Source organism: Mustelus asterias, chromosome 20, assembly GCF_964213995.1.
Source record: "Mustelus asterias chromosome 20, sMusAst1.hap1.1, whole genome shotgun sequence".
Taxonomy (NCBI): domain Eukaryota; kingdom Metazoa; phylum Chordata; class Chondrichthyes; order Carcharhiniformes; family Triakidae; genus Mustelus; species Mustelus asterias.
This window is the reverse complement of record NC_135820.1, coordinates 37069579-37095747: the sequence shown is the minus strand read 5'-3', so window position 1 is coordinate 37095747 and position 26169 is coordinate 37069579. Positions and strand designations below refer to the sequence as shown.

The following is a 26169-nucleotide window of genomic DNA, read 5'->3' as shown; positions in this document are numbered from 1 at the left end:
TCTGTCTTCCCGCTGGTTTCCAGCACGTATCTGATGGTGCCAGAAATCCGGCGCTGGCAGTTGCGCGAGCAGCAGGAACATATACACGAATCCCACACATCCTCGCCCACAGGATTCGCCCACCTTGCTGCACCAGAAAATTAGCACGGCGGGGTGGAAGAATCCCCCCCCACTGTTTCTGTCCATATGTCTAATCCTGTACATGACAGAAAGACCACTGTAGCTTCCAACCCTCATTCTCCTTGGACTCCTTTCACCTGGTCAGGTTGGGGACAGGATATTGTCTGAAGTGCAAATAGGCTAAACTCTGATTGCAGAGTTTTGAAGTCATCGTAGAATAGATTGAAAATAAATCCTGGTTTGTTGTTGAAGGTTGCAATTTTGATATTCTGTATAATTAAGTAGCTTGATGTTGCAGTGGAGGAGTAGTGTTTTGCTCATCTTTAAATTCATGCTAGATTATAATGGTTACCTTTTTATGCCTTTTCTGTTCTTCTTTACATAATTCATTTTGATGCCTCTCACAGTCAAGCCATGGCTCCTTAAGATTGCAAGAACCTCTTCATTCTATCCTCTAATATCCAGGTAAGTTTTGAAAACATGCACAGGTTAATGAAGGCAAATGCTCCTTTTAGATTCTGTTAGGTCTATCCCATGCTGCGCAATCATTTTCTCACTTTATGACAACCATGGGCATCCAGTCCTGAAGGTCCTCCACTTCATCCTCAAATGGACCCCATCTACCATCACCACCACCCGCCTCCAACTGACTGAACTTGTGTTCTTACATTTAATAATATTGCCTGTAACTCTACAGTACCCAGTTCCTCCAAATAAAAGGTATTCCTATGGGAACCAGGATGGATCCCATCTCTATGCCTTTCCTTGGGCTATGTGGAGCCTTCTTTGTCTCAATCTTATTGGGGTCTCCTCCTCACCTTTATTTATGGTGCATTATTAACTGTATTGGTGGCATTTCCTGCTCTCATCCCACACTTGCATATTTTTTTAATTGACTCCCGGTTAGCGCTCTTCCCTCACATTGTTCATCATCAACTCTTTTCTTTCATGACTTTGCTATTTCCATTGCTGGGGATGGACTATCAATCAAGGTCCACCCCACAAGGCAACTGACTACAGTTGTTTTAATACAGTCTATTACATTCGCCAACTTCTACATTTCCATTGCAGCTGTTCTGATGCTGCCATCTACCATGCTAGTGTTTTCAATATACTTTATTTTTCCTCAAAATGAATTCTCCCCCATTATCGTTGACGTGGATAACTATATTATTTTAATTTCCTGCACTGTCGTTCTCACCCCTACCTGTCCCTCCCAAAATCATAATAGTGTTCCAATTGTCCTCACCTTCCAATTCATCAATCTCCACATTCAATGGATCATCTTCCACCATTTCCATTAACTCCAGTATGATTGCATAACCAAACACCCCTGCCCACTGGTCCATTTCTTAATCACCCGTTATGAGGTTTTTTAAAAAATACACTTTTTATGGATTAATAAAAACAATAAACTGTAATTCTATTAAGACAACCACAATATGCAACTTGCCTTCCACCCAAATGGGATGAACAGACACCCAGACCTACCTCCCTCCCACCCTCTGGGGAGCAGGGATCACACATGGTCCCCAGCAATGGAGAGCAGGCATAATGGCATTGCTGGTGGGATTGGAGGCCATTGAGGCTCTCTGGGAGGTCGGGGGCAGGAAGGTGCCCCTTGGGCACTGCCAGCCTGGCACACTAGCAGTGCCCAGTGGGCATCGGGCAGTGCCAAGGGGGGTGGGGCCTCATGGAGATGGCCAGATAGGGGTGGAACCAGATGGGAGCAAAGGGGAGGGTACAAAGGGAAGGAAGGGGAGAACTCAGCATGGGGGGGTGGGGATTGGTGGTGGGGCCGGCGATCGGAGGCCGGGCACCAGGGGGGGGGGTTCAGTACTGGTGATTGTGGGGGGCGGGGGGGGCGGCATTGATGGGGCCAGCAATGTCTGGGATGGGGGGATAGGTTGGCTGGCAAAGGGGGAGAGGGGATGTGGGGTGGGGGAGGGGGGGAAGGCATGTCAACTGATCTCACAATATACTGGGAGATTGGCACATGCACAGTGGCCTCCTCAGCAGTCTGATACTGGCCTTTTGAGCGCGATTACGCCCCCTTCCCCCATACCAGTGTGAATCACGTGACAGCACAGAGTGCCATAAATTCATTTCAGTAAGCTCGCCCAATAAACAGATGGGTAAACCCTCCATTTCCCCATCCATAGGACACTTATGGCAGAATTTTCCCATCCCACCCACCACGATTGCCATGGCGGGGAGGGGGCAGGGGGGAGGGATCATTGACCTCAAGTGGAATTTTCCGGTCTTGGGGCAAGCATGGCCGGAAAATGCCACCCTAGTTTTTTTTAGGGGAAATTGGCACCCCAGTTCATTGAGACCCACCGAAGGACAGTTAACCACATGTTTGCTTTGGTTGTTTAGCTTCTTCATGATGTCTATCCTCTTATTCTGTACTAGTGTATATGGGGCCCAGAAAATGTGTATGATGTGTTAATGATGGTTGTGATTTACCTGTTTTTAAAAATTCAGAAATAGTTTCAAGAAACACATATTAATCTCTATTAGAATTAGAAAACCTGTCTGACTAATTCTTTATAATCTGAGACTATACAGAGGTGATTCCTGCAGTATTGGCAAAGTACACCTTCTCTAAATGCATAAAAATCATTGTGACGGTCAGACATGGAGTGGTAGGATTCCACTTTTTACCCCTCCTTGCGTGGTCGTAACACCCCAACACTCCCAATTCTTTCCACAGCCAGTTCCCATGCAAGCCCCAGGAGATGGAAAATCTGCTCTTTTACTGCCTCCTTCCTCACTATCCCTGGCCCAAAACGTCCTTCCAGGTGCAAGAGCTGTTTACTTGGACTTCTTTGGAGTTAATATAATGTATTCGCTATTTATGATGTGGTTGGCCCTTAAATTGAGGAAAATAAAATTGGATTGGGTGACTGCCTTGCTGAATAGTTCAATTCAATCCTCAAGAAGGAGCCTGAGCTTTTGGTCTAATATGATTCTTTATCAGAACTTCATCAACTTCATCAATTCTGATGAACAGTCACATTGGACTTCAAAGTTAACTCTGTTTCTCTCTCCACAGATACTGCCAGACCTGCTGAAGTTCTACAACATTCTCTGTTGTTATTTCAGATTTCCAGCATCCAGGGTATTTTGCTTTTATTATCCTGCGCATCCTTTTAATTATCCACCCTGTCCCCTCATTGACCTCTCTATCCCCAGCCTCCTGCATTGTTCGAATGACACAGCACCTCATACTTCATTAAGGCACTTTAAAGCCTTAACATGGAGTTAACGATTTCAGATCATAACAGCTGCCTCTTTTTTTTAAGACAGCAGCTGTTGGGAATGATTTTGCTGTTCCTATTTACACCTCCACTTGACCCAACTTCTGCTTCTTTATCTATGCCATTACCACTTAATTTTGTCTTACATCATCACTACAGTGGTTAGCACTACTGCCTCACAGCACCAGGGATCCGGGTTTGATTCCCGGCTTGGGTGGAGCTTGCACATTCTCACCATGTCTGCGTGGGTTTCCTCCGGGTGCTCCGGTTTCCTCCTACAGTCTGAAAGACGTGCTGGTTAGATACATTGACCCGAACAGGTGCCGGAATGTGGCGACTAGGGGAATTTCACAGTAACTTCATTACAGTGTTAATGTAAGCCTTACTTGTGACTAATACATAAACTGTAACTAATTTCTTTCCTCAGTTAATCAATCCTACCTTTCTGTCACAGATCTTTCCTTTTGCTCTTTGCTTACTATCTTTCCTTTCCTGTCTCTGTGCTTCCTTAAAACCTGTTACATTTCAAATTTAATCCAATGAAAGGTCATTGACCTGTAGCATTGTACAAATGTAATGAGGGTGGTGGGTGGGTGGGTGGGGGAGGGGGATGACAATGTCTACCACTAAAACTGGTGGCAAACCCACTGATCCAATCTCCAGGAGCCCCAAGAGAATTAAGTCCTTAATTGGTGAACAAAACTCCCAGACCCCTCGGAGGATATTAAATTCCAGGGGTCACTATAGTTGAGTGGAAATTGCAAGTGTATTCTGTTTTGATTTGGGAAGTCTCAACCTAGCTTCTAGTGTGAGCCAAGAGCTTCTGGCCAATCAGAGGCAGGCAGCTCTCCTTCACTGGGAGCAGTGGCTGCTATCGGTTATGAACTTGGGTCTTCACCAGTGATTGGCGCTAGATCCCTGGAGAAAGGTAACGAAAGACAGGCAAAATGGGGATCATCAGGAGAGAATTGACTGTGAGAGGTGTGCAGTGATTAAAAAGGAAGTGTGTGCTTGGCTCTCTGATGGAGCCTCCTTCCCATTGCTGAATCCCTCAATCATTGCCTTTGAAAGAGGGACCTCCCCTATTCCTAAATGGACAGCCTTTGCTTCTCTGTCTCCCCACTTGGCGAGTCCTTTATCTGCCACAGGCTAAGTACCAGTGGAGACTGGATGAGAGCCTTGTGTGGGCATAATTGCCCATTTACGGGCAGCATTTGGTGTTTGGGCAGGAAGACTGCCTATATGTCTTCAGAGGGAGACAGAAAGGCAGCTGGATCCTCACTCCACATCCTCCGACCTAATCAAAAATTCCCTCACCTCAGAACTCGCTTCCAGAAAGGTCATTAAATTCTGACTGGTTAAGAAGGCGTATGGTGTGCTGGCCTTTATCAATCGAGGGATTGAGTTTAGGAGTCCGGGAATAATGATGCAGCTATATAAGACCCTCGTCAGACCCCACTTGGAGTACTGTGCTCAGTTCTGGTCGCCTCACTATAGGAATGATGTGGAAAAGATTGAAAGGGTGCAGAGGAGATTTACAAGGATGTTGCCTGGACTGAGTGGCATGCCTTATGAGGATAGGCTGAGGGAGCTCGGTCTTTTCTCCTTGGAGAGACGAAGGATGAGAGGAGACCTAATAGAGGTGTATAAGATGTTGAGAGGCATAGATCGGGTGGACTCTCAGAGGCTTTTTCCCAGGGTGGAAATGTCTGCTACGAGAGGACACAGGTTTAGGGTGCTCGGGGGTAGGTACAGGGGAGATGTTAGGGGTACGTTTTTCACACAGAGGGTGGTGGGCAAGTGGTATCGGCTGCCGTCAGTGGTGGTGGAGGCGAACTCAATAGGGTCTTTTAAGAGACTCCTGGATGAGTACATGGAGCTTAATAGGATGGAGGGTTATAGGTAGGTCTAGAAGGTAGGGATGTGTTCGGCACAACTTGTGGGCCAAAGGGCCTGTTTGTGCTGTAGTTTTTCTATGTTTCTATGTAACTCCATATTTCTTCCTCCATTAATGCCATCTGACCAGCTAAGTATTTTAAATATCTTCGATTTTTATTTGAGAAGTCTCAATCTGGTTTCTAGTGTAAGCAAGTCTACAGTAACAATCTACCTCTGATTTAATCACCTATCAACTATCTATCAACAAATAGTGTTGGAGATTTACAGCAGGGCAGCAACATATGGAAAGGGAACAAGAAACCTTCAGAAGGCAGCATGGTGGCACAGTGGTTAGCACTGCTGCCTCACAGCTCCAGGGACCGGGGTTTGATCCCCGGCTTGGGTGAATGTCTGTGTGGAGTTTGCATGTTCTCCCCATGTCTGCGTGAGTTTTCTCCGGATGCTCCGGTTTCCTCCCACAGTCCAAATATGTGCAGGTTAAGTGCATTGGCCATGCTAAATTGTCCCTTAATGTCCTGGGATGTGTAGGTTAGAGGATTAGTGGGTAAATATGTGGGGTCACGGGTCTAGGTGGGATTGTTGTCAGTGTAGACACGATGGGCCGAATGGCCTCCTTCTGCATCTAGGGTTTCTAGGGTTCGATGATTCTAAAGGCAAAACCCTCATTAGAATTAGTTGGCAACAAGAAAATCTGGTCATGGAAAGTTAACAGCTTGGAAAGCGCTTCTGAAGCTACAGCTAAGGCTGATTGTTGGTGTTGGGGGCTCGACATTGAAGCAAGGATATACAAATAACCTGGGAACCCTTTCTGACAATGCTCAAATGGAAGTGCCTTCTTTCTTAGTGCGAATATCCTTTCTCTTTGTGAGTACAAAACGGTATCAATTTTTCTAATATAAAGTTATTAATCTGTCCTGTTGGACATGACCTAATATTAGATTGTGGTAGATGTTAAATTTAGTGTGGTCAATTGAGTAGTTCACCATGTAGCTGCCAGAAGCAAAGAGGCCAGAACTATATCATGGGACTGGCTTTATTTAAATAGATCCAGTGAGTGTTGTACAAGTGTTTTAACAATGCTGTGGCCTCATTTACACAAGGTACCCCAGGTTATGGCCATGTTTCTCCTGATGAGAAACTAAATGCTGCTGTTGTGTTTCCCGTTGGCTCTGGCAGTGCTAACCAGGTGGGATTCAACCACACTTTGGTCGCAAAAGAATCCCCAATGGGAAACACACTGGCAAGCCCTGCTTCTGATCTCAGAGTACAGTGCTAGGCCCTCTTCCCTCCACGAGCATTGCAACTACCCACAGATGGGGAAAGCACCCCCAATCCCTCACCATAGAAGGACAACTTCCCCGCCCCAACCCTAAATGCTCAAGTCACCACTCCCCCTACACACCATGCAGGTATGAGGATAACACAAACCCCCAGTCATTCAGAGGCATCACCTCTAGCTGCCCCTGCTCAAATCCGAGGCCTCAAACCTCTTTGAGAATCCCTTTGGAGGATAATCCCAGAGTTGTGCCAGCTTCTTCTGTGGTTGAAAACAACCAGTGCAGACATGCTATTCTGGAATTAGAGTTTGAAGATGATCCATTTTGTAAACAAAAACAGCCAGAGTGTGTACCTGCTCTTTCTAGGAAGGTCGTCAGATCAAAGATATAGCCTGTTTTAAAAGAAAACTGCGGGAAGAAACCACAGCAGCTCAAAAGAGGAAGTACTTCAAGTTTAATGGCATGAAATGATCGTAGCAACAATAAAGTCATCCACCTGCTGTGAAGCTGTCCATCAAAACAGTTCAAAGGAGTCAGATGGCACCCGTAGCTTATTCAGGCTACAAAGGGGTTTCCCCCCGGTGAAACTGACATCTTTTGTCCATCAAAATACTTCAAAGAGATCTGGAAACACCTGGAGCTTCTGAAATCAAGCAGGGGCAATCCCTACTGTTGAATGGAGTGCTGCTGTGATTTTGAAGGCTTCCAGGGAGCATGGATTTAAACTGACCAGGCTAATTGATTTACAGAACACAGATGTTAATAAAAAATTTAACCTGAAAATTGGCTGAAATCACCATCCTAAGAGTGCTTTCCACATTTCCCAGGGCAAGAGGGGGAAATGCAACCATGAGACCACCATTCCAGGGGAGAGATCTAACGTCAACTCCTTTCCCCAGCCTGAGTTCCCCCCAACCGCCAGGGCCCTTGAGGAATCCACCCTTTGCAGCTTGGGAGCGACAGAGGGGCACATGTGCACAGTACTTACCTCCTTGTGCACCCCCCACCTCAAGAGTCCACAGCGCCTGGTCCACACGTGCCAGGACCAGGAGAGATTGGTGCCCACTTGTCTTCCCACTGGGAGGTAAATACATGTAGATGAATTTAAATTCGAATTGATCAGGTTCCCTCCAGCCCACCCTAGTTGAAAGCCTGATTGGAGCAGGTACAGCAGGCCAGGAGGCTTGCAACTGGTTTGATGACAAGCGAGAATTCAAATTTTGCCCTCACAAGTTCGTAACATCGTAACACTTGAACAAGCCATCGGGAATCCTGACTGCTGCTTGTGACCCTGGTGAATTGCGCCCTATAACTGACCCCACTGTGTTCATTCAACTATATGAGCATTAATAAAGGGACAACATAATACGGAGACAGCGCCATCTGGCTTGATAGTTAACCTTGGGTTTTATGTTCAAGATAGATTTGTATAAATTACCTAAATTCCCCTCCAGTCTTTGTTCCAAGTCTATCTCCCTTTACATTCAATAATTTGTCCATTATCTTTTTGAACAGTTCAGCTAAATAATGATTTACTTCCTAGATTGCAGTTCATTTTTTAAAAATCATGAAGAAACAGAAGTAAACAATCTCTAAATTTGGTTTAGCCTGTAGTTTTCTTGGCTTTTTTAAACAGTAAACTGTTAGATCTGCTCACTCAACATTCTCGCCCTGATTCTCTGATTCACAATCCCAGTCAGTTCAGTCTCCTGCCTGCAGCATTTAACGCTGGTATTTTTCTAATTCATCACAGCAACACTTTTAAGGATGTTACGATATGAAGACGGGAACGGGTTAATGAACTTTGTAATACTTAGAGATTTGTAAAAAGCATTGTCGAACTTGTTTTTGTGTATCCAAAACAGATAAGAGAAGCAGCTGTCCCTGCTGTTGTACCACAAGCTTATGATTTTCCCAGCTAATTGTGTTCAGGGATGTGGCTAACCCAGCTAGTATCTATTTTGTGTTCTTTTATATTATGTACTTCTGTTTAACACGGTGGAGCTTACATGCATGCCTTCTGTGATCATATAATAATAGATTCATATATATTTATTATATACTATTTATCCTTACCGATATAAATTGTTATATGGGCCCCTGTACTTCAGTTAACTTGTTGTGCAAACTGATAATCTTGTATGCTGGATAAACAAACCACAGATGTCCGCCACATAGAGGTGACAGAACAGACAGTCGCAGCCTTGAGATAGCTACGATTATACAGACTACATGAAGGACGGAACGGCCGAGGCAGCAATAATCATGAGAAAATGCAGACGTGACCAGGGGCGAAAATATATGTATAAATATCTGCTCTTAACTTGTATTCGGGGAGAAGTCTGGAGAACTGCTTTAGGAATCGGACTTCTCCCACAAGCTTGTGAAAATAAACCACTGTACTTTGACTCATGACTAGTCTCAGAGGTATTATTTACCTACAGCACAATAAAACTGTTTTAGGTGCTTAAATGTTCCTGTGTTATATTGAAATATGAATCGGTTGTAATATGTTGATTATATATTGTTTCCTATGGAGAAAGGACATCTTATGGTACTCATCAAGCCGAGGGAGTTCCCTGTAGGAAAACAAAACCTTTTCCTGCACTGTGGACCCTCAATTTCAGCATGAAACATAGCAGCCCATCCAAACTTACTACTCGCATTTAACTGCAGTCCTATGAAATGAAAATGAAGCATTCACTGAAATCTCATCAAATTAGCTATATTCCATCTGTATGTTGAGCAACAGCATGAATTCCCCAAATGGCCAGATGGATGATGTGTGTCTCCAGAAATATAGCTTTTCATTGCTAATTTGATACAATTTTAGTGAACCTTTCACTTTTATTTTCTATGTTCTTCCTGCTCATCTCTTAATGTAAATCCATAATGTGGCATCAGAATGAAATATTGCTATTATACATAATGCTGAGTTATTTGAGGAAAATGAAGTGACATCACAAATTCCCCAAATGGCCAGATGGAAGATGCAGGTCTCCAAATATTTAGTGATTTCCACTAAAATAACATGGAGTCGAACATGAACAGAAGCCCCGTACATTCTAATTATCATAATTAAAAACAAACATCATTACCATAAAGGGAACATATTCAGTGTCATTTATGGCAACTTGAAAACATTGGGAAGAATTACATATGGTCTTCCTGCATTAAGCCAGATAAAGTTCTTAGCTCTGTCTTCTTTAACAGGCACTGAACTCTGCAGCAAATTAGAAAAAAGAATAGGTGTGCATTGATCAGATGAATGCAAATGGTGTAGACAAGGCTTGAAAATTTTAACATCAGCAGTAAACAACAAAAGTTTCATTCTTTTTTTTAATTAATTTGTGGGACGTGGGCACCACTGGCTAGTTAAACTTTTATTGGGCAATGCCATCAAAGTGATTAAAATGTACCTTAGAACAAGCTAGATTTCAATGTTTTCATCGATTGTTTCTGTGTATTTGAATAATTGAAGCACTGAGTTTTTTTTAAACTTGTTTGAATGAATTGGCATTGCTTTGAGCCAATCCATTTGCCATTCTGCATCAATGAAACATAGCTAACACAGAAGTAGCCTGGCACAAACAAATTGTTACCAAATTCCAACTGTGCACCTGCAAAAGGAAAAGAAAAGGTGTTTACATCAAGCTGTTCACTTTCTCAGATTATCCCAGTGCTTTACAACAAATGAAGCCCAGTCACTGTTGTTATGTCAGCAGACACAGCAACATCCCACAAACATCAAATGAATGAAGGTTTGGGTAACCGGTTTTTGGTGGTGTACATCGATGGACAATTGGTGGGCAGGATACTCAGTGAATTGCTTCCTCTCCTTCAAATAGTACCAAATTTTTTGCATCCTCCCGCACAGAAAGATATGCCTTTAATTTAAAAAGCCACTTATAACCATCCTCCCCCCGCCCCACCCCAGGAATGGAATACTACAACCTCAGTCAATCCTGCACTGAAACACTCAACCTAAATATTGTGCTCAGCTGGGGCTCGAACCTGTGCCTGCCAATTGAAAGGCAGCAGTATTATCAGCTGAACCAAGCTGATGCACAGGTGATTTATCCTATATCCAAAAAAACCTTTTCCTGACCATCCGGACCTCTTTCAAGGAAGCTCCCATTCTTTTTACCTTGCATCTGACCAGTAGCCTGCTATGTTGCACCTCAACAGATCCTTTTTTTTATGATTCGTTCATGGGATGTGGGCGTCACTGGCTGGACCAGCAGTCACTGCTCATCCCTGAGGGCATTTAAGAGTCAATCACATTGCTGTGGATCTGGAGTCACATGTAGGCCAGACCAGGTAAGGATGGCAGATTTTCCTTCCCTAAAGGACATTAGTGAACCAGATGGGTTTTTCTAGCAATCGGCAATGGTGTCATTATTATCATTAGATGTTTAATTCCAAATTAAAAGTTGAGATCAATAGCTCTGTATTCCTGTCTCTGAAATCAATGTATTAATTATCATAACCATGCTATCTTTAATCATTGATGTTGCTAAACAATCAGAAATTAAGAGACAATCCATCTTTAACCATATAGATTTTTATTTACTGTTAAGCAAGCTAGAAAACATTATGCACCGGATATGTAATAAACAGACAAATTAGAATACACCATGAATTTGAGAGGACTTATAAAACTAACATTGCAGTTGATATATATTGTACAGTGCTAAAATGATAATGATACATTTTCACTGTGAATAGATGTGATGATTTACTGGAGTGAAAAATAAAACAGGGAACAAGAACCACATCATTTCCAGAATTAGATTTGAATTGAATACAATAATGAAGAAGGTCTCATCCCTCTGATATCTATTAAAAGTGTGAAATGATTTTTTTTTGAAATTGGTCTCAATCCATATACCCATCTGGCACAAGTTCTTAACATACACTCCTCCACATTTAAAATTTAAGCACACTTATTTTCAAAGTAACAATCGCAGCAAATTATCGTTTAATAATACCTTTTTTATGTGTTGCATTGCAAAACGTCTTTAAAAAGTGTATCAAAAATGCCATACCAATGATCATATATAACAGCATTCTCTCATGCATAATAAAGATCTGAAATCTCTCACACCTGTAGTGATTGTAAATTACAGGTCTTACACACTTACAGTAGAACTGGCAGATTAACCTCCACTTATTTCACAGATAAACACTTCTGATTTGGAGAAATTCTCTAACCTGCCATGTCTGATAATTCTTTCACTTATCCCATGATTATAATTGAACAGCAGTAACAACTGTGAGGCAGTAATAAAATTGCAATGGCAGCTGTTGATGGAGTTTGTGTTTATACAGGAAGGTGACTCAATGTTATTCTATCTGTCATAATTGTATCATGCAGCTAGGTTTTTGATTAAAAAAAGGGTCAAGATCATTATATGGCTTAACAGCAATTAAGATTGGTTTTCTTTTTGAGTTTGGCAAGTGATACAAAGTGGTAAGCACTTTGACAGCCCTCAGTGGAACTGAAAGTCCTGGCAATCCGAAAAGGCAACAAAAAAATCATTACTATTCAGAAACATATTAGGCGCCTATCAGAGGGTTTAATTCAATTCTCAGCTTTAAGTTTGGTGCTTTTCTTACTCATGGGATCAGCTGGCGTAACACAAATTAAGAAGGCAGATAAGTATAATGCTGGTCGGAAGGAGGTACAACCATCACGCTGAATTCAGAATCCATTTGTCCAGCCTTTGTGTTAATAAAGGCTACGTCACTTTAAAGAAAAGGTTTGACAATGTGATCAAATAACCAAGCAGGAAAGGAGACATGTTACACATGGTCACAAGTCAAAGCTTCTCCCTCTGATTTTTTACCCCAAGTTTTTTTTTAAATTTCAGTAGACTTCTTTAAAAAAAGAAAAGTAAGTTGCAAAAATAATATCAACAGAGCATTTGTCAGGGAATGGCTTTCTTACATTGAGATGGTGAAAGAGTGAATTGGTTTGTGCCAAACCTGAGTGGCAATTAGACTGAACTACAATTTCATTCTAAGTGTTATCACACTGGACTGGGAGCTCAGGGCTGTTATGTAAGTGTTGCTAAGTCAGAATGTATTCATTGATTACACTTTCAGCATGAGGGTAAAGATAATTTCACAGTTTAGCTTGGGTTACATTTCACACTTTGCACACATCACATTTTGTGGGGTGTGGGCTGGGAAATGGGGTGGGGGGCATAGATTTAGAAGACAAGGTGGGGCGGATAGTCCACTACCTTCCCAACTCCCTGCAATTCACACAGGGAAGATTGTGGATGACCGTCCCACACAGAAGCCAATTAAAATCCAATGATCCACTCATCCTGCCGCTGCTAGTATTCTACCGTGACACTGTTGCCCCTAGCTTTCCAACACACCACCAGGGTCACTGCTGCGGCCATTGAATTCAGCTGAGCCTCTTTCTGCTTTTGATAGGCTATGATTACAGAAACAGGGGCAAGGCAACAGTGATGATTAAGAATACAAATCAGGTTGTATCCTCGATTCTGATTAAGTTCTGCTCCTGGAGCTGGAGTGGAAGACAACCCAAAAGGGATTAAAAATGTTCTCAGGAAACTGTTCATTAGAGGGATTCTTTAACAAGTTTCAACAGTTCCATATTTATCTCCACCTAAACAGAGATGGATGGAAAATGTTATCTTTCTTTTTGAGACACATTATTGAAAATGTAATTGAATTTTTTTATAGAGTTCAAAAGACACAGAGATAATTTATTTTTCAAATTCTAAATGTCAGACTCTATGAATATTTCAATCTTGTGATCAAGTACTACCTGCACACACACATATACACACACACACACCTTACTGGAATCCTTCTATTAGAACATTCTGAGAAGTACACAAAAGGGGCACTATAGTGAAAAGCATATTTGGCTTAAGATGCTTTATGTAGCTTTGATGTTAGAGAGGCAAACACCCCTTACAATTGGCCTCAGTGCCTCTAGGTTAGAAGTGTAAAATCAGGTTTCCTGCTCCCCATCACTATCCAGCCAGAACTTTATGCATGTCACTATTGGCTCAGGACAAGACTGATTTGGACTGTGATGATCAAATAGTCTTCCAATTCCTGCCCAAGGTCAACGGACCTTTGCATGGTCCGCCTCCACCCATTACAATTCCTGTGGCGGGGCAGGACAGGAAAATTCCGCCCATGGTCTACTAACATTTATGAATCTCTACCTTCTCCCTCAACAAGGGGACAATATATTCAGGAGAAGGAGGTGGGAAAGGAGGTGGGAACATTGGGGACAGGAAAATTGGGGACAGGAACTTTATTGTAAAAGAGGGGAACACATAAAGAATGTATTTGGTATCCACAGGGCAACACAATAGTTCGGTAGAAATGTGAGTCACCTGTGGCAGAGCCATTATCTGTGGGCTGTTCAATGATTCATTGTTTTCTTTTACAAAAAACATTGTGCATTTGTATTTCCCTCTATAGTCTGTGTGCTTTGAGCACATTGCACAACGGTATGTAATTTAGGGCCTTCTCACTCTGATTTATAAGACCATCCATCCTTACATGTACTTTACTGGCACATGGGAAAGCATCAAAGCAGAGGAAAGTTGAAGGGGGGAACTAGGTGAAAGAAAGCATTAAGGTGACATGAAAAACAATGATAAAAGAGAGACCCAGGAATAAAAGAAAGCAACATCATATATTTATGGGAAAACATAGAAATCTGTGTGGAAGTTAAAAAAAATGATGAGTCTATCAGAAGTGGACTCCCTGTTTGTCCATTATTTATTTCATATATATTTTGTGTAAACTCGTCTGTTGTTGATCTAATGTGGAAACCACAAACTGCCAAATAAAACCTTATTATCGGCCTGTAACTGTCAAGACTAATTCTAAGCAGAACTGTTTTAAAAAACTGAAACATCTCAGAATTGAGAGACTTAAAACTAACAGAACTGGAACAAAATGTTTATAAAAATCTCTTGTCTTGTGTAACTTCATAGAATCCCTACAGTGCAGAAAGAGGCCATTTGGCCCATTGAGCCTGCACCAACAAAAATCCCACCCAGATCCCATCCCCGGAACCCTGCGAATCTCCCTGACTCTAAGGGGCAATTTAGCATAGCCAATCAACCTAACCAGCACATCTTTGACAGTGGGAGGAAACCAGAGTACCCGAGGAAGCCCACGCAGACATGGGGAGAACATGCAAACTCTGCACAGACAGTGACCCAAGGCCGGAATTGAACCCGGTTCCATGGCACTTTGAGGCAGCAGTGCTGACCCTGTGTCATCGTGCCGCCCTGCAAAGGGAAAGGAGAAAACCACACATCTTTAGACAAATTGGAAGGATTTTGTAATGAATAATTGATTATATTTTGCTATGAATATTACATAGGCTTCAACAAAGGCCTTATTCTCCATCAGAATCAAAGTGGGGTCACTTGCTGTATAGATTGTTAGTTCAGAACTCTCAGTCATCTGAGTGAGTTAAAAATATTCATTTAACTAATGGGGCATGGAAGAAGCTTACCCAATCTGCGATTGTTTTCTGCTGTTATCAACTTACCTTTGTTGGAAATTGAAGAGCAGTAATTAAAATGTATCTGCCATATATTGGATGTAAACTACTGGTTACAGACTTGCAAGATTAGCCTATCCATCAGCCTGCACATGCACACACACATACACAGACACACACAAGGTCTTTCTGTAAGCCTTTTGACAGTAAAATATATTGATGTACAGAATAAGTCACAGGCTAATTTAAACAACAACATGTTTTCTTCAAAGACCACTATTACTGTCAGGCTACACAAGAAGCATATTCTCACAACAAGGATGGCACTGTAATAATATTGTCAAGGCTTTAAACTAAAAGACAGTTAAGCAACGAGATGAGACAAAAGTTGAACTTGTCTCCTTTTTTTGTAATGGGCTTTCTTGAATTCACAGTAAAATGATGAAATTCACTTGAAGTTTGAACTTTCCTTCACCATCCCGCCTACCTCCATTGATTTCCATAAATGACAGGATTATAAAGTAGGCATATTTTAGGAGAAAATAATAAAACAGTGAGAAATCGTTCTCCCTCTTGACCTAGCCTGCATACAGACCAGGAATGAAGTAGCCAATCTCAATGTCGGTGACAGTTGTGGTGCTGTCACTGATCATATCACCAGAAGCAAAAACAAAATCTTAGAATCCCTACAGTGCAGAAGGAGGCCATTCGGCCCATCGAGTCAGCACCGACCACAGTCCCACCCAGGCCCTATTCCCGTAACTCCACATACTTACCCTGCTAATCCCCTTGGCACTAGGGTCGATCTAGCATGGCCAATCAACCTAACCCGCACATCTTTGGACTGTGGGAGGAAACCGGAGCACCCGGAGGAAACCCACGCAGACACAGGGAGAATGTGCAAACTCCACACAGACAGTGACCCGAGGCTGGAATTGAACCCGGGTCCCTGGCGCTGTGAGGCAGCAGTGCTAACCACTGTGCCACCGTGCCACCCTAAAGATCCTTAATGCTCCCACTTTTTAACACTGTCAACTAACTTGTACTGGAAAGCGTGTAGATGTGATGATTGAGAAGGGCTAATAACCTCAATAATTCCATAGCTTGCTCACATGGTCTACAGTCGCAAATAAAAAAATGGGCACTGGACTGAGGTACCACAAGTCAGCCAAAAGCATGGGACTAGAGCTGAGCGTGAATCACTGTCATGTCACAAGTGCTCTGCTTAAAAGGCAGGTCCTTGCTTCAGTTTAGTTTAGTTTATTTATTAGTGTCACAAGTCGGTTACATTAACACTGCAATGAAGTTGCTGTTAAAATCCCCTCATGGCCACACTCCGGCAGCTGTTCGGGTACACTGAGAGAGAATTTAGCCTGGCCAAAGCACCTAACCAGCACATCTTTCGGACTGTGGGAGGAAACTGGAGCACCAGGAGGAAACCCACGCAGTCATAAGGAAAACGTGCAGACTCCACACCAACAGTGGCCCAAGCTGGGAATTGAAACCAGGTCCCTGGCGCTGTGAGACAGCAGTGCTAACCACAGTGCCACCATGCCGATGCTTCATTCTGGGCTGCTTGCTTGGCAGATTTTTTGCCAGTGGTGGTTTGCTATTAACTTTCACTTTCAGGGGCAGGGTGAGATGGCAGATTGCAAGTCTACATCAACCAGAGTGGGAATTCACTCCATGCTATTGGTGTTGTTCTGAACCATATGCTAACTATTTGGACAACCAAGCTAACTGCACCCCCCCCCCCCCCACCCCCCCCCCCCCCCTCCTCCCACGCTATATGCCAATAACTCCAGTCAAGCCATGAGAAGGAAACTGGAAAAATGAAACATCCCATAATTTTGCAATTTCTGTCCTTAGATTTTGTGATCCAGGCCGCCCAAATATCAATTTGAAGTTATGTTGCGTTAGGATCCACTACCAAAAATATCTAAGCGGATGGCCTGACCATATTATCCTTGAACATTAAGTTGGTATTAATTGTGAAAATGGAGCATGAGTGGAATACATTTACCATTTAGTATACCACCACAGATCATATACATAATTTTACCTGATTTCATTCTCACTGGCCAACACTAAGAATGTTCACCTGCAATAAAATTAATTCCTGAACCATGGATATTGTGTTGACATGAAACCATAATTGTACTTCACAAGGTCAAACTGGTCCATTTTCACTATGTTCTATTCAAAAGATGTTTATTCATGAAAACTAGATCTGTAATTGCAATGAAGTTTACCAAAATAAAACATTGGTGACCCATGAGAAAATAGTATTCATACATTTTTTTAAATCAAGTGAATGATTTACAGGCTTGGCTTTTCAACCATACCAAAACTTTTATTTGTTTTTGATTTGCTTCTACAAGAGAGTGGAAGTCTAATGGATATGTTTGGGAATATGGTTTAAAACAAGATTGCATTATGGAATACTGTCAAGCCTGTTACATTTAGATAAAGGTATTTCACGGGCACATAGGCAGCTTCATGTTAGCTGGAGGAATGTTATTCAATAAGACAAGACCAGTGCCTAGCATAAAACTAAATCTGTCATGAGTCTTAGTAACCAGCAAAATGTGGCAAGCTCTTTGAATTTTACCATCTTGGACTCAAGTCTGTAATTTCAGTGATTAACAAATTGAGTTTTCAGTCTGATGCCATGTTGGATTGTCTCACACAGGGAGTCTGCCTGTAAAAATTAAAGCATCAACTACAAAGGGATTAAACACAACTTTAGAATATAAATTATATGTTACTCGGGGTAACACATTTATGTCACATAGAGTCACACTCCAAAACTCATTGTTCTGTTTTTGCATCAGAGCTTGGTTCACTGTTCAGGAACGATGGCATTGTGAGAAATGGTCCATATCAATGAACCGATTTCTGTCAGATTAGAAAGTGCAAAATGATATAAAACATGTTGACCACAATTACCATACCTTGGTTCATACCCATTCAGTTAGAAATTGACCGGATTGGAAGTTATAATAATTGAATGCTGCCCTGAAATTTCTGAATTCAACTCCCAGCAAAGTCAGCTTTGAATTTCTTGAATTCTCACTATTAAAATGGTCAATGTATAAATTCCAAGCCCATGCCACAAATTTCAATTTCAGATCACCAAGACACAGATAATAAAATTAAATTAAACAAAGTCACAGATTAAAATATGTTACAAAATCTAATCACAAACATTGTAGCTTTGATAAGAATTGGGTCAAACCTCTCAGTTCTCGTTAACTGACAAATTGAAAGGAAGGTGAAACAATAAACAGATTTGGGACAGCGTCAACACTTTCCCAAGTGTCGCTGCTCCAAGAATGCATGCAGGTATCAGAAACAATGCCACCCTTTGTGGCTACTATTCAGACCAACATCCGTTATACCAAACATGTTGGTATAAAGTCAACTTTGACAATATGGCGCCTGAAGGCAACATGACATCACCAGCAGCACGCAAAGAACACAGTTCAACAGCTTCCTTCCCATAACTTGAAGCTCATTTGGTTTGAAATTATCACATTAAAAAAAGAGAATATTCAGATAAAGTGCATTGAAAACCTAAAGCAACGTCCAGTTTTCAATATGAAAGTTAAATAATGACAAGAGTAGAGTTGTACATCTATTTCTAAGCATTTTAAGGCAATGTAAGCATATGTAGTATGGTCATGAACATACACACTTATTCCAAATCCACTATGCATTTGTAAATTAATATGTTTTACTCCTTGGTATGATATATCAATTAAAGGAACTAAACTTTAAGCCATTTTTAAATGCATTTAACCTCATTGACAGGTTTGTTAAAGGCAAAACTTATTTGTGAATGTACACACATGTATCCAGTCCAGACAATTTATCACTAATGTTGCAGGCAAACTGTTCCATCTTAACATCAATTGCAGTTAGGGTGTCTTCCTTTAGTTTACAATTTGCCACTTTAAGTCCTGTCTCACTTTGCGCAGAACAGATAAGATGTTGATAACTTTTCTTTCCCTCCAGAGGTCTTTAAAGTGGTTCAAATAAACCAGACAACTCGCATCCAGTATTTGCTTCATACGACCAGGTATAGTCCAGATTAATGCTTGGGACAATGATCCACAATTTTTAAATGATCCTCAAAAACAACATGTAGAACAATCGGTTTATATCAAGAAACTTATGCACGTGGATTCAAAGGTGTGTTGCTGGGATCTACAGAGGGAAAACCAAGAAGCCAGAAAACGTTGAATATTGCCATCCGCCAACCAAGTTACCTTTCTCCAGTTTCAGGTATGCCTTGTCTTCTTTGTCTAAATAGAGCAGGACTCCATTAGTGGCAGCTTCACGAGTCACATCTTTGTCCCCAGCAAAAGCAGAAATTACCGGTTTACCATTAAGCATAAGATTGACCTATGATTTAAAAAGAAACAATTGTTATATTTTAAGTGGATGAAAAAGTTATCACTGCAAGCAAGACACAGCCAAAGGATATGACGATTTGTTTTGAAACTCCAATCCAAGAGGATCTGAGCCAGATCATGGTGCTGTAGTCACATCGGAAGACATGAGGTAGAGAATCCATTGCCTTCCAGACTCACTCCAAGTAAGTTAGGATGGAGAAAGTCAAATTAGACCTTCCTGCCTATGGGTTGATTTAGTGGCCAATTACTAGCTACTTAAAGGCATTATTTTGCTGTTACCGGTTTCCTACGAGGTGCTGGTGGGAACGAGGGTGGGAGGGCAATAGAAGGGAGGAGGGGAAGGAGAGTTGAGGATGGTGGGAAGGGGGAGGTGTGTGGATGGAACACCACCTTCTGTACACTGGTGGCCTCCCTATGTGTTTGGGGGATGGCTCATAAGGCATCCTCTTTACCCATGGGACAACCCCCCCACTCCTCCCCAACCCCAACAGCAAATGCTGCTCCTGCTGTAAGAGTTCTCTCTGCCCAGCAAACCACTAATGGTCCTCCCTGACTTGCCCAGGCAAGCCCACCCCACTTACCTCTCCTCTAGTGGCACCATTGATGCTTCTGATCCAGGACACACTGCAGTCCCACCAGTGACCACCACTTCTGATAACGCTGCTGGAACTGGACAACTGCCAGCCCACTAATTGGCTGGTGGCTTTCAGATGCGGGCTCTTCGCCCTCAAAGGCAGGGGGGGGGACACTTACAGCAGGCAGCAGATTCCCCAGCGGCCTTTCAATCCCATTGGGGCTCATGGAACTGGTTGTGACGGGGTTGCCAGCATCTTTCAGGCAGGTTAAAGGGCATACTGCTGCAACCAGGCCATGTTCCAGCAAAACATTGACTTAACAAACTGTTTGATGGTTAAATGCTGTTTTAATTCTTCTTAATGTCTTGGCATTTTTGTAGGAGATATTTTTCATTTTTAAGCAAATGCTAAAGAATTAATGTAAATTTAAATGTTGCTTTTTGTATTACAAGACAGTGACACAAAGCATCTCATCATTGTGTTTTGTTAAACTGGTGGGGCAATGTCAAATCACTATTACTTTCTTGGATTCATACAATGCACAGTGATGTTCTCTTGGTGAGGTACTTCCAAGTAGCACTTCCTGAAGAATGTTACCTGCTGAAGTATTTTATTACTTGATTTCCTCTTGTTGTATTGGCTTGAACTGTAAGAGACCAACATATATATTGGCACAGATAAAATCAACCTTGAGTTAATCTTATTCAAGCGATTCTGGATAATTTGGATAATGACATTACGTCCAAGACCACTTCACTTATTGAAGAAGTGGATATGATTATATGGGTAGAATTTTATGACCTTAGTCCCTAACCATATGGTGGGACCATTTGCAGGTCAGAACCTGAAGAATTGGCTTTGATAAGGTTTTTTTCCCAGAGCCTTGAGTCCCTGACCAATCAGGGAGGGTGGGCAGGATGATATGGCCATTCTACCAAAATAATTTCTTCTTGCAGATTTGAGGTTATTATCAAGTCAGCCATGGTCTCATCAAATGGCGGCGCAGGCTCAAGGGGTTGAATGGCCTATTCTTGCTCCTTGTTCTTATGTTTGTGTGTACTTATTGGATTTGTGTTCTTAGTTACAGGCGTTTACCAGCATCCGAATGTCTGAGGTTGCAGCAACCACAAAAATGGACAGGACACCTAGCAAGGCTGCTACCCAGATCTCTAACTCTTACCTGGAGTTCCTGCTGTGAGATCTGAGGGGCTGCAGTGAGGTGAACTCTTCGAAGGATGGGAGAAAGAGGACAATCTCCTCACCTAAGTAGTGTGGATGCAAGTGACTGAGGAAATCAGTAGTTGAGGTGCATCTGCAGACAGTGCACCAAGAGAATCCCACATCTCGAGACACGATGGCAGTTAAATGGTTGGCAATGTGACCCCTTTAAGAGGGCGATTCTTGAGGGCCACGTGATTGGAATGGACTTTATGGAGAGGCCATGCGGGCTTGCTGAGAAAGCCAAAACTGAATGCCAGAAAAGTTCATGATTGGCTTCTTTCATACCATAATAGCTTACTTGATAGATCCAAGGGGTGGGATTCCTCCCCTCACTCTCCTGAGGCGTGTTTTCTAGTGATGGAGATGGCTCGCCGGTATCTATGGCATTTTGCATGGCTCACCTGCCGCAAGAGTTGCCTTTGACAGGACCAGAAGATCCCGCTGGTGAGAAGGGCCAGAAAATCGCACTAAGGTATTCGCCCGCTTGCCTTCAGTCCCACTCTTCAAAGACCAGGCTTGGGAATAATGATCTCAAACAAAAGTTAATTTCAGGAGATATTTTTGCCCCAAAATTCACACAAACCTGTCTCCTCTCACCTGGGAAATTTCCCTCCCCCAACTGTTCCCTATCTCAGATATATATTCGCTTCCATGTGTAATACTTAACTGTAAAGGGTTTAATTAATAAACCACTTATGAGTTAATATATATGAATTATGAGATAATTCCTCTAAAACATTTACATTGATAGTTTACTGCACCCTAGGAAATGTAGGATATATCGTTAAACTTGCCAAAAATATGGCAGACAAAATCATATTTGTCAATAAGATAGTTTGTTTGCCTGTGCATGTAAATTAAGGTGGAGAGGATGATGGAGAGTGTGGCAATCAAAGATGACTTTCCTTAGCAAAAATGATAAAAGACCATTTTTTATGGAACTAATTAATGTTATTTTTACCATCTTCACTGTCATTACAATGCAACAGTGAAATTAAAAATAATAATATACACAAATCACACTGACAGCAGCTCTTATGCACTGTCCGCTCCATAAGTTATCCGTCTGCTGTGAAAGGTACTGATTGATTACGAGAAATTCAAACCTAACAATGTTACTGGAAATTATATGAGACCAGTTCTTGTCCATGCTTATGGATAGAAATGAGGAGTAGCACTACAAAAATCAGAGCGCATTCTGTTCCTGATCCGGAACTATCCACTGCCATTTCCATCAACACCTCGACACTGGCAGCCAGTGTGACTAAAATAACCTCCTTAATGTGTATAAATCAGGCTCCTATGGCATCAATATAACTTTCGCCCGATGCACACTCAATACAGGAGCCGCCCAGGTGGTACAGGTTAGAACTAGTCATTTTCAATAGTATTTAAAGAGAGGCTCAACCATAGACACCATCCTGACTTGGAACAATATCAAAGCAGCCAGCACACTGGACTTACTCTCTTCCACCTTCTTCCGTCAGAAAAAAGAAAGTCTGAAAACGTGTACCAACCGACTCAAGAACAGTTTCTTCCCTGCTGCCATCTGACTTTTGAATGATCCTATCACATATTAAGCTGATCTTTCTCTTCACCCTATCTGTATCTGCAACATTATATTCTGCACCCTCTCCATTCCTTCTCCCCGATGTACTCTATGAATTGTATGTTTTGTCTGTATAGCTCATAAGAAACAATACTTTTCACAGTATCCCAACACATGTGACAATAATCAATCAATTCAATTCAATTCATTGCTCCACTGTCACTGGGTCAGAATCATCGAACCCCCTCCCTAGCAGCACTGTGGATATACCTACACCACATTGACTGCAGCGGTTCAAGAAGGCAGTTCACCACCAACGGATGTTGGCAGTGATGTTCACATCCCAAGAACTGCCTTCAGTCAGCAGTCTGCTGGTCTGTGCAGGACACACTCACCTGCTCCAGCTCAGCAGCGCTAATGGATTAACCATTAACAGATGGCTCCAACCCACCCTCTATGTTAACTGGGAACATATATCCAGTTCTAAAGGAGCAAATGATGTTGCATCTTCACAAGTCTGATCCTCCATAACTTGTGTCATGTCGAGAAAGCACAAAGCAAAAGAAATCTAAAACACATTTAGTTTCTCTTCCATATTTTCTTGCTTATTTTTTTTAAATGGACAATTGCTGGATGGATAAAATGGCCAAGTTGGTCACATGCTGATAGTTCTAAGATTCCAAGCTGTTCCAATGGACAAAGGCTAACTCATCATCCTCCTGAAATAAGGCAACCTTTTGCATTAAATAACATCACAGCCAAGCAAACACAAAGCACTAGTAGATGAGACGTCGACACCAGCCAATGTTGGACAAAGGATGAGTTATTGTGATTCCCCACCTCCAATGTTGTGGTAATGGTTCCACAGTTATTTGCTCAAAATACAATCGGTTTTCATGGGGGACCTTAAAGTACATCATTAGCTGAATGTATCGACCCAAAACCATCCTCTCATGAAGATGGAGCTGGAGCTCTTTGAATTGCTTTAATTATGTAGCTCTTGAGTCCTATCTTCAATTGCTGTTTAACCTCAAAAGAGAAAACAGGACTCTCGGTTATGGCAGCCTGCTTCTGACCTCCATCCTCCTCAAAGCCCGGTCTCCAGAAAACAGCCTCTTTTTTGCCTACAATTTGAATTAATTCCCAGAATACAAGAATACTTTGCTGCATTTTCAAATGCCTTAGTCTTCAACCCAGCGCCCAGGAGAAAGACCAGGAGTTCTGCCAAGCAAAGACAACTGAAAGAGCCTTCCTTGGCACTGAACTCTGAACTCATGTGAAATAATAATTCTTATTTTCTCTGTGGTCTTTGCCCCGTACCTCCTTCCTTCTCTTATCCCCCTTTTATTGTTTGAGTGCATGCAAATAAACTAACCCTTTTAGTTCATCCTATTTCAAGTTTGCTCTGGAATTATTAACAGAGAATTGGATGACACCAAAACAGAGGGGTTGGAAAAAAGCATCACCACATGTAAAGAGGGGAATCAAAAATCAAAAACACCTTTCTGTTTATGGACAGGTGGTGAGAGGAGAAATCGGGGCTGTTTAAATTGATCACCCCTCCTCTCCCTAACACTTGTGTAGTCAGATCCAACTCATAGACTTGAGAAAAAGGTAGGAGGCACATTCATGCCAAGTAATTGCTCATATGATACCACATAGTAATGGCACTCCACTACCAGGTTGCCATATTAGCTGAAGGTGCAATTTTTTTTCAAGAAAGAGACGAGAGAAGGGAGAAAAAGCAGAGGTACCCTGCACTGCTTGGCCCATCTCCAAAGCTCCTGCTGCCTAGCTCAATGATCTGGCAGTAACCCCTTTGTAAAAAAATGCTTTGCCTGGTTCTAGACCTCTCCTTTTGAGTTGCAAACTTGTTCTGCAGGAGGATTGGGAGTAAGTTAGTTTGCGATTTTTGCAAGAGTTCTTCTAGATGTTTGAGATAGCTTGTGTTCATACTGAAATAGATAAACAGCATGCTGTGAGCAAAGTGGGGATGTAATATCATGACAGGAAGTTGCTCAAATAGTGGGCAGAAAATTAAAATACTTTCCAGTTATTATCATACAAAAGCAGAATGCTTGTGTCTGCTCTGACGGCAGCAGGGGAGCAGACGAGTAAAATGAGAAGGAAAGTTGGTACAATGTTCCATTGTGTTTGGAGGAGAAGCATGTTACTCAGGATGGAAAGGAAAGTGTTATGGCGTGGTTTGGTGCTGGGAAAAGGAGGTAGTAGCATATCATTCATACATCAGCTGTTGAAGAAAGATCAGAAGTTTCTGATACTGCTCATGGCTTTGGCATGATGTTTCTGCTGTCGACATTCTCAAGCATCTGCTTCCAGCCCTGATGCAGCATCAACTTAGACATCCTCATTCCATTTGTGGAGAAGAGAATTTGTCATCTCTGCTTGATCCATCAAGATTTCCACTGCTGCTTCATCAAACCTGGGACAAATATCATCACTCTCTGTACCCCTTTACACCTTAGATCCAAATGTTCAACACTAGAGACACAAAACATGCTCCCAATTTTTAAAAATTTAATATTTGCTTCACTCTAAGTGGTTTAAGCTCGCTTTAAGTAGACATCAGTCACATTGGAAATCTTGCCTACTAAAGGGTTGGCTTCTAATCAACGCTACTAGTGCAAGGTGGCAATCAAAAAGGTTTGGACCTCTCACTGCGTGAAAGTTGGAACCAGCCATTATCAGGTGAAGAGTCTGAATTTGTTTTGCAGCATGAGTGGATCCTTGAGAAAACACAAAATGTTCCAAGTGCTGATTGTAGTTAAAGGAAATCAGGATGTTTACTGAACATTGCCTGTTAAAATTAACAAGAATTCTGTACAGCTGCATGTATAAATGTAAGGACGCAAATGAAGGATTGAAATTATGCTAAATTCTATTGGTTGAAAGTACACACCAAACTGTAAGCTATTGGTGCTTTAACTGGCATGTTCTCTCTCATTGGTTAAAAAGTGCTATAACTGACATTGTTTTGCGGAACTCTGTTAAAACATCATTGTGAGATCACTGTGTTTGTTCTCCTTGCTAGCAAGTAATAAAGCTTGGAAGGTTGAGTACTCAGCGTGCATTGTCTGGTTAATACTCAACAACTGCAGATAGTGATGGATGGATGTCCTGATTATCAAGTCGGATTTACACCCCATGAAGAAGATTCCTATGTCTCACAAGCTCTCGCTCCATAAAATTCAGAAACAGAAAATAATTAATTATTCTAAAAAATACAGAATAAACTAGCTGAACAACTTCTGATACCCCGGTATCAGACACTTCCATATTTGCACTTATTATTTGCATTCACTAATATCCAT

At 41.9% G+C, this 26169-nt stretch overlaps 1 protein-coding gene across 1 annotated transcript in view; it reads right to left on the bottom strand.

Moving 5' to 3' along the window:
* Positions 1-19283: 19283 nt before the first annotated feature.
* The window catches only part of cbln4 (cerebellin 4 precursor), a 152241-nt gene continuing 145355 nt past the window's right edge, over positions 19284-26169 (bottom strand). Inside the window, exon 3 of the mRNA XM_078236103.1 lies at positions 19284-19481. Coding sequence (XP_078092229.1) covers positions 19284-19481 — 198 coding nt within the window. The remainder of the gene's footprint in view (positions 19482-26169) is intronic.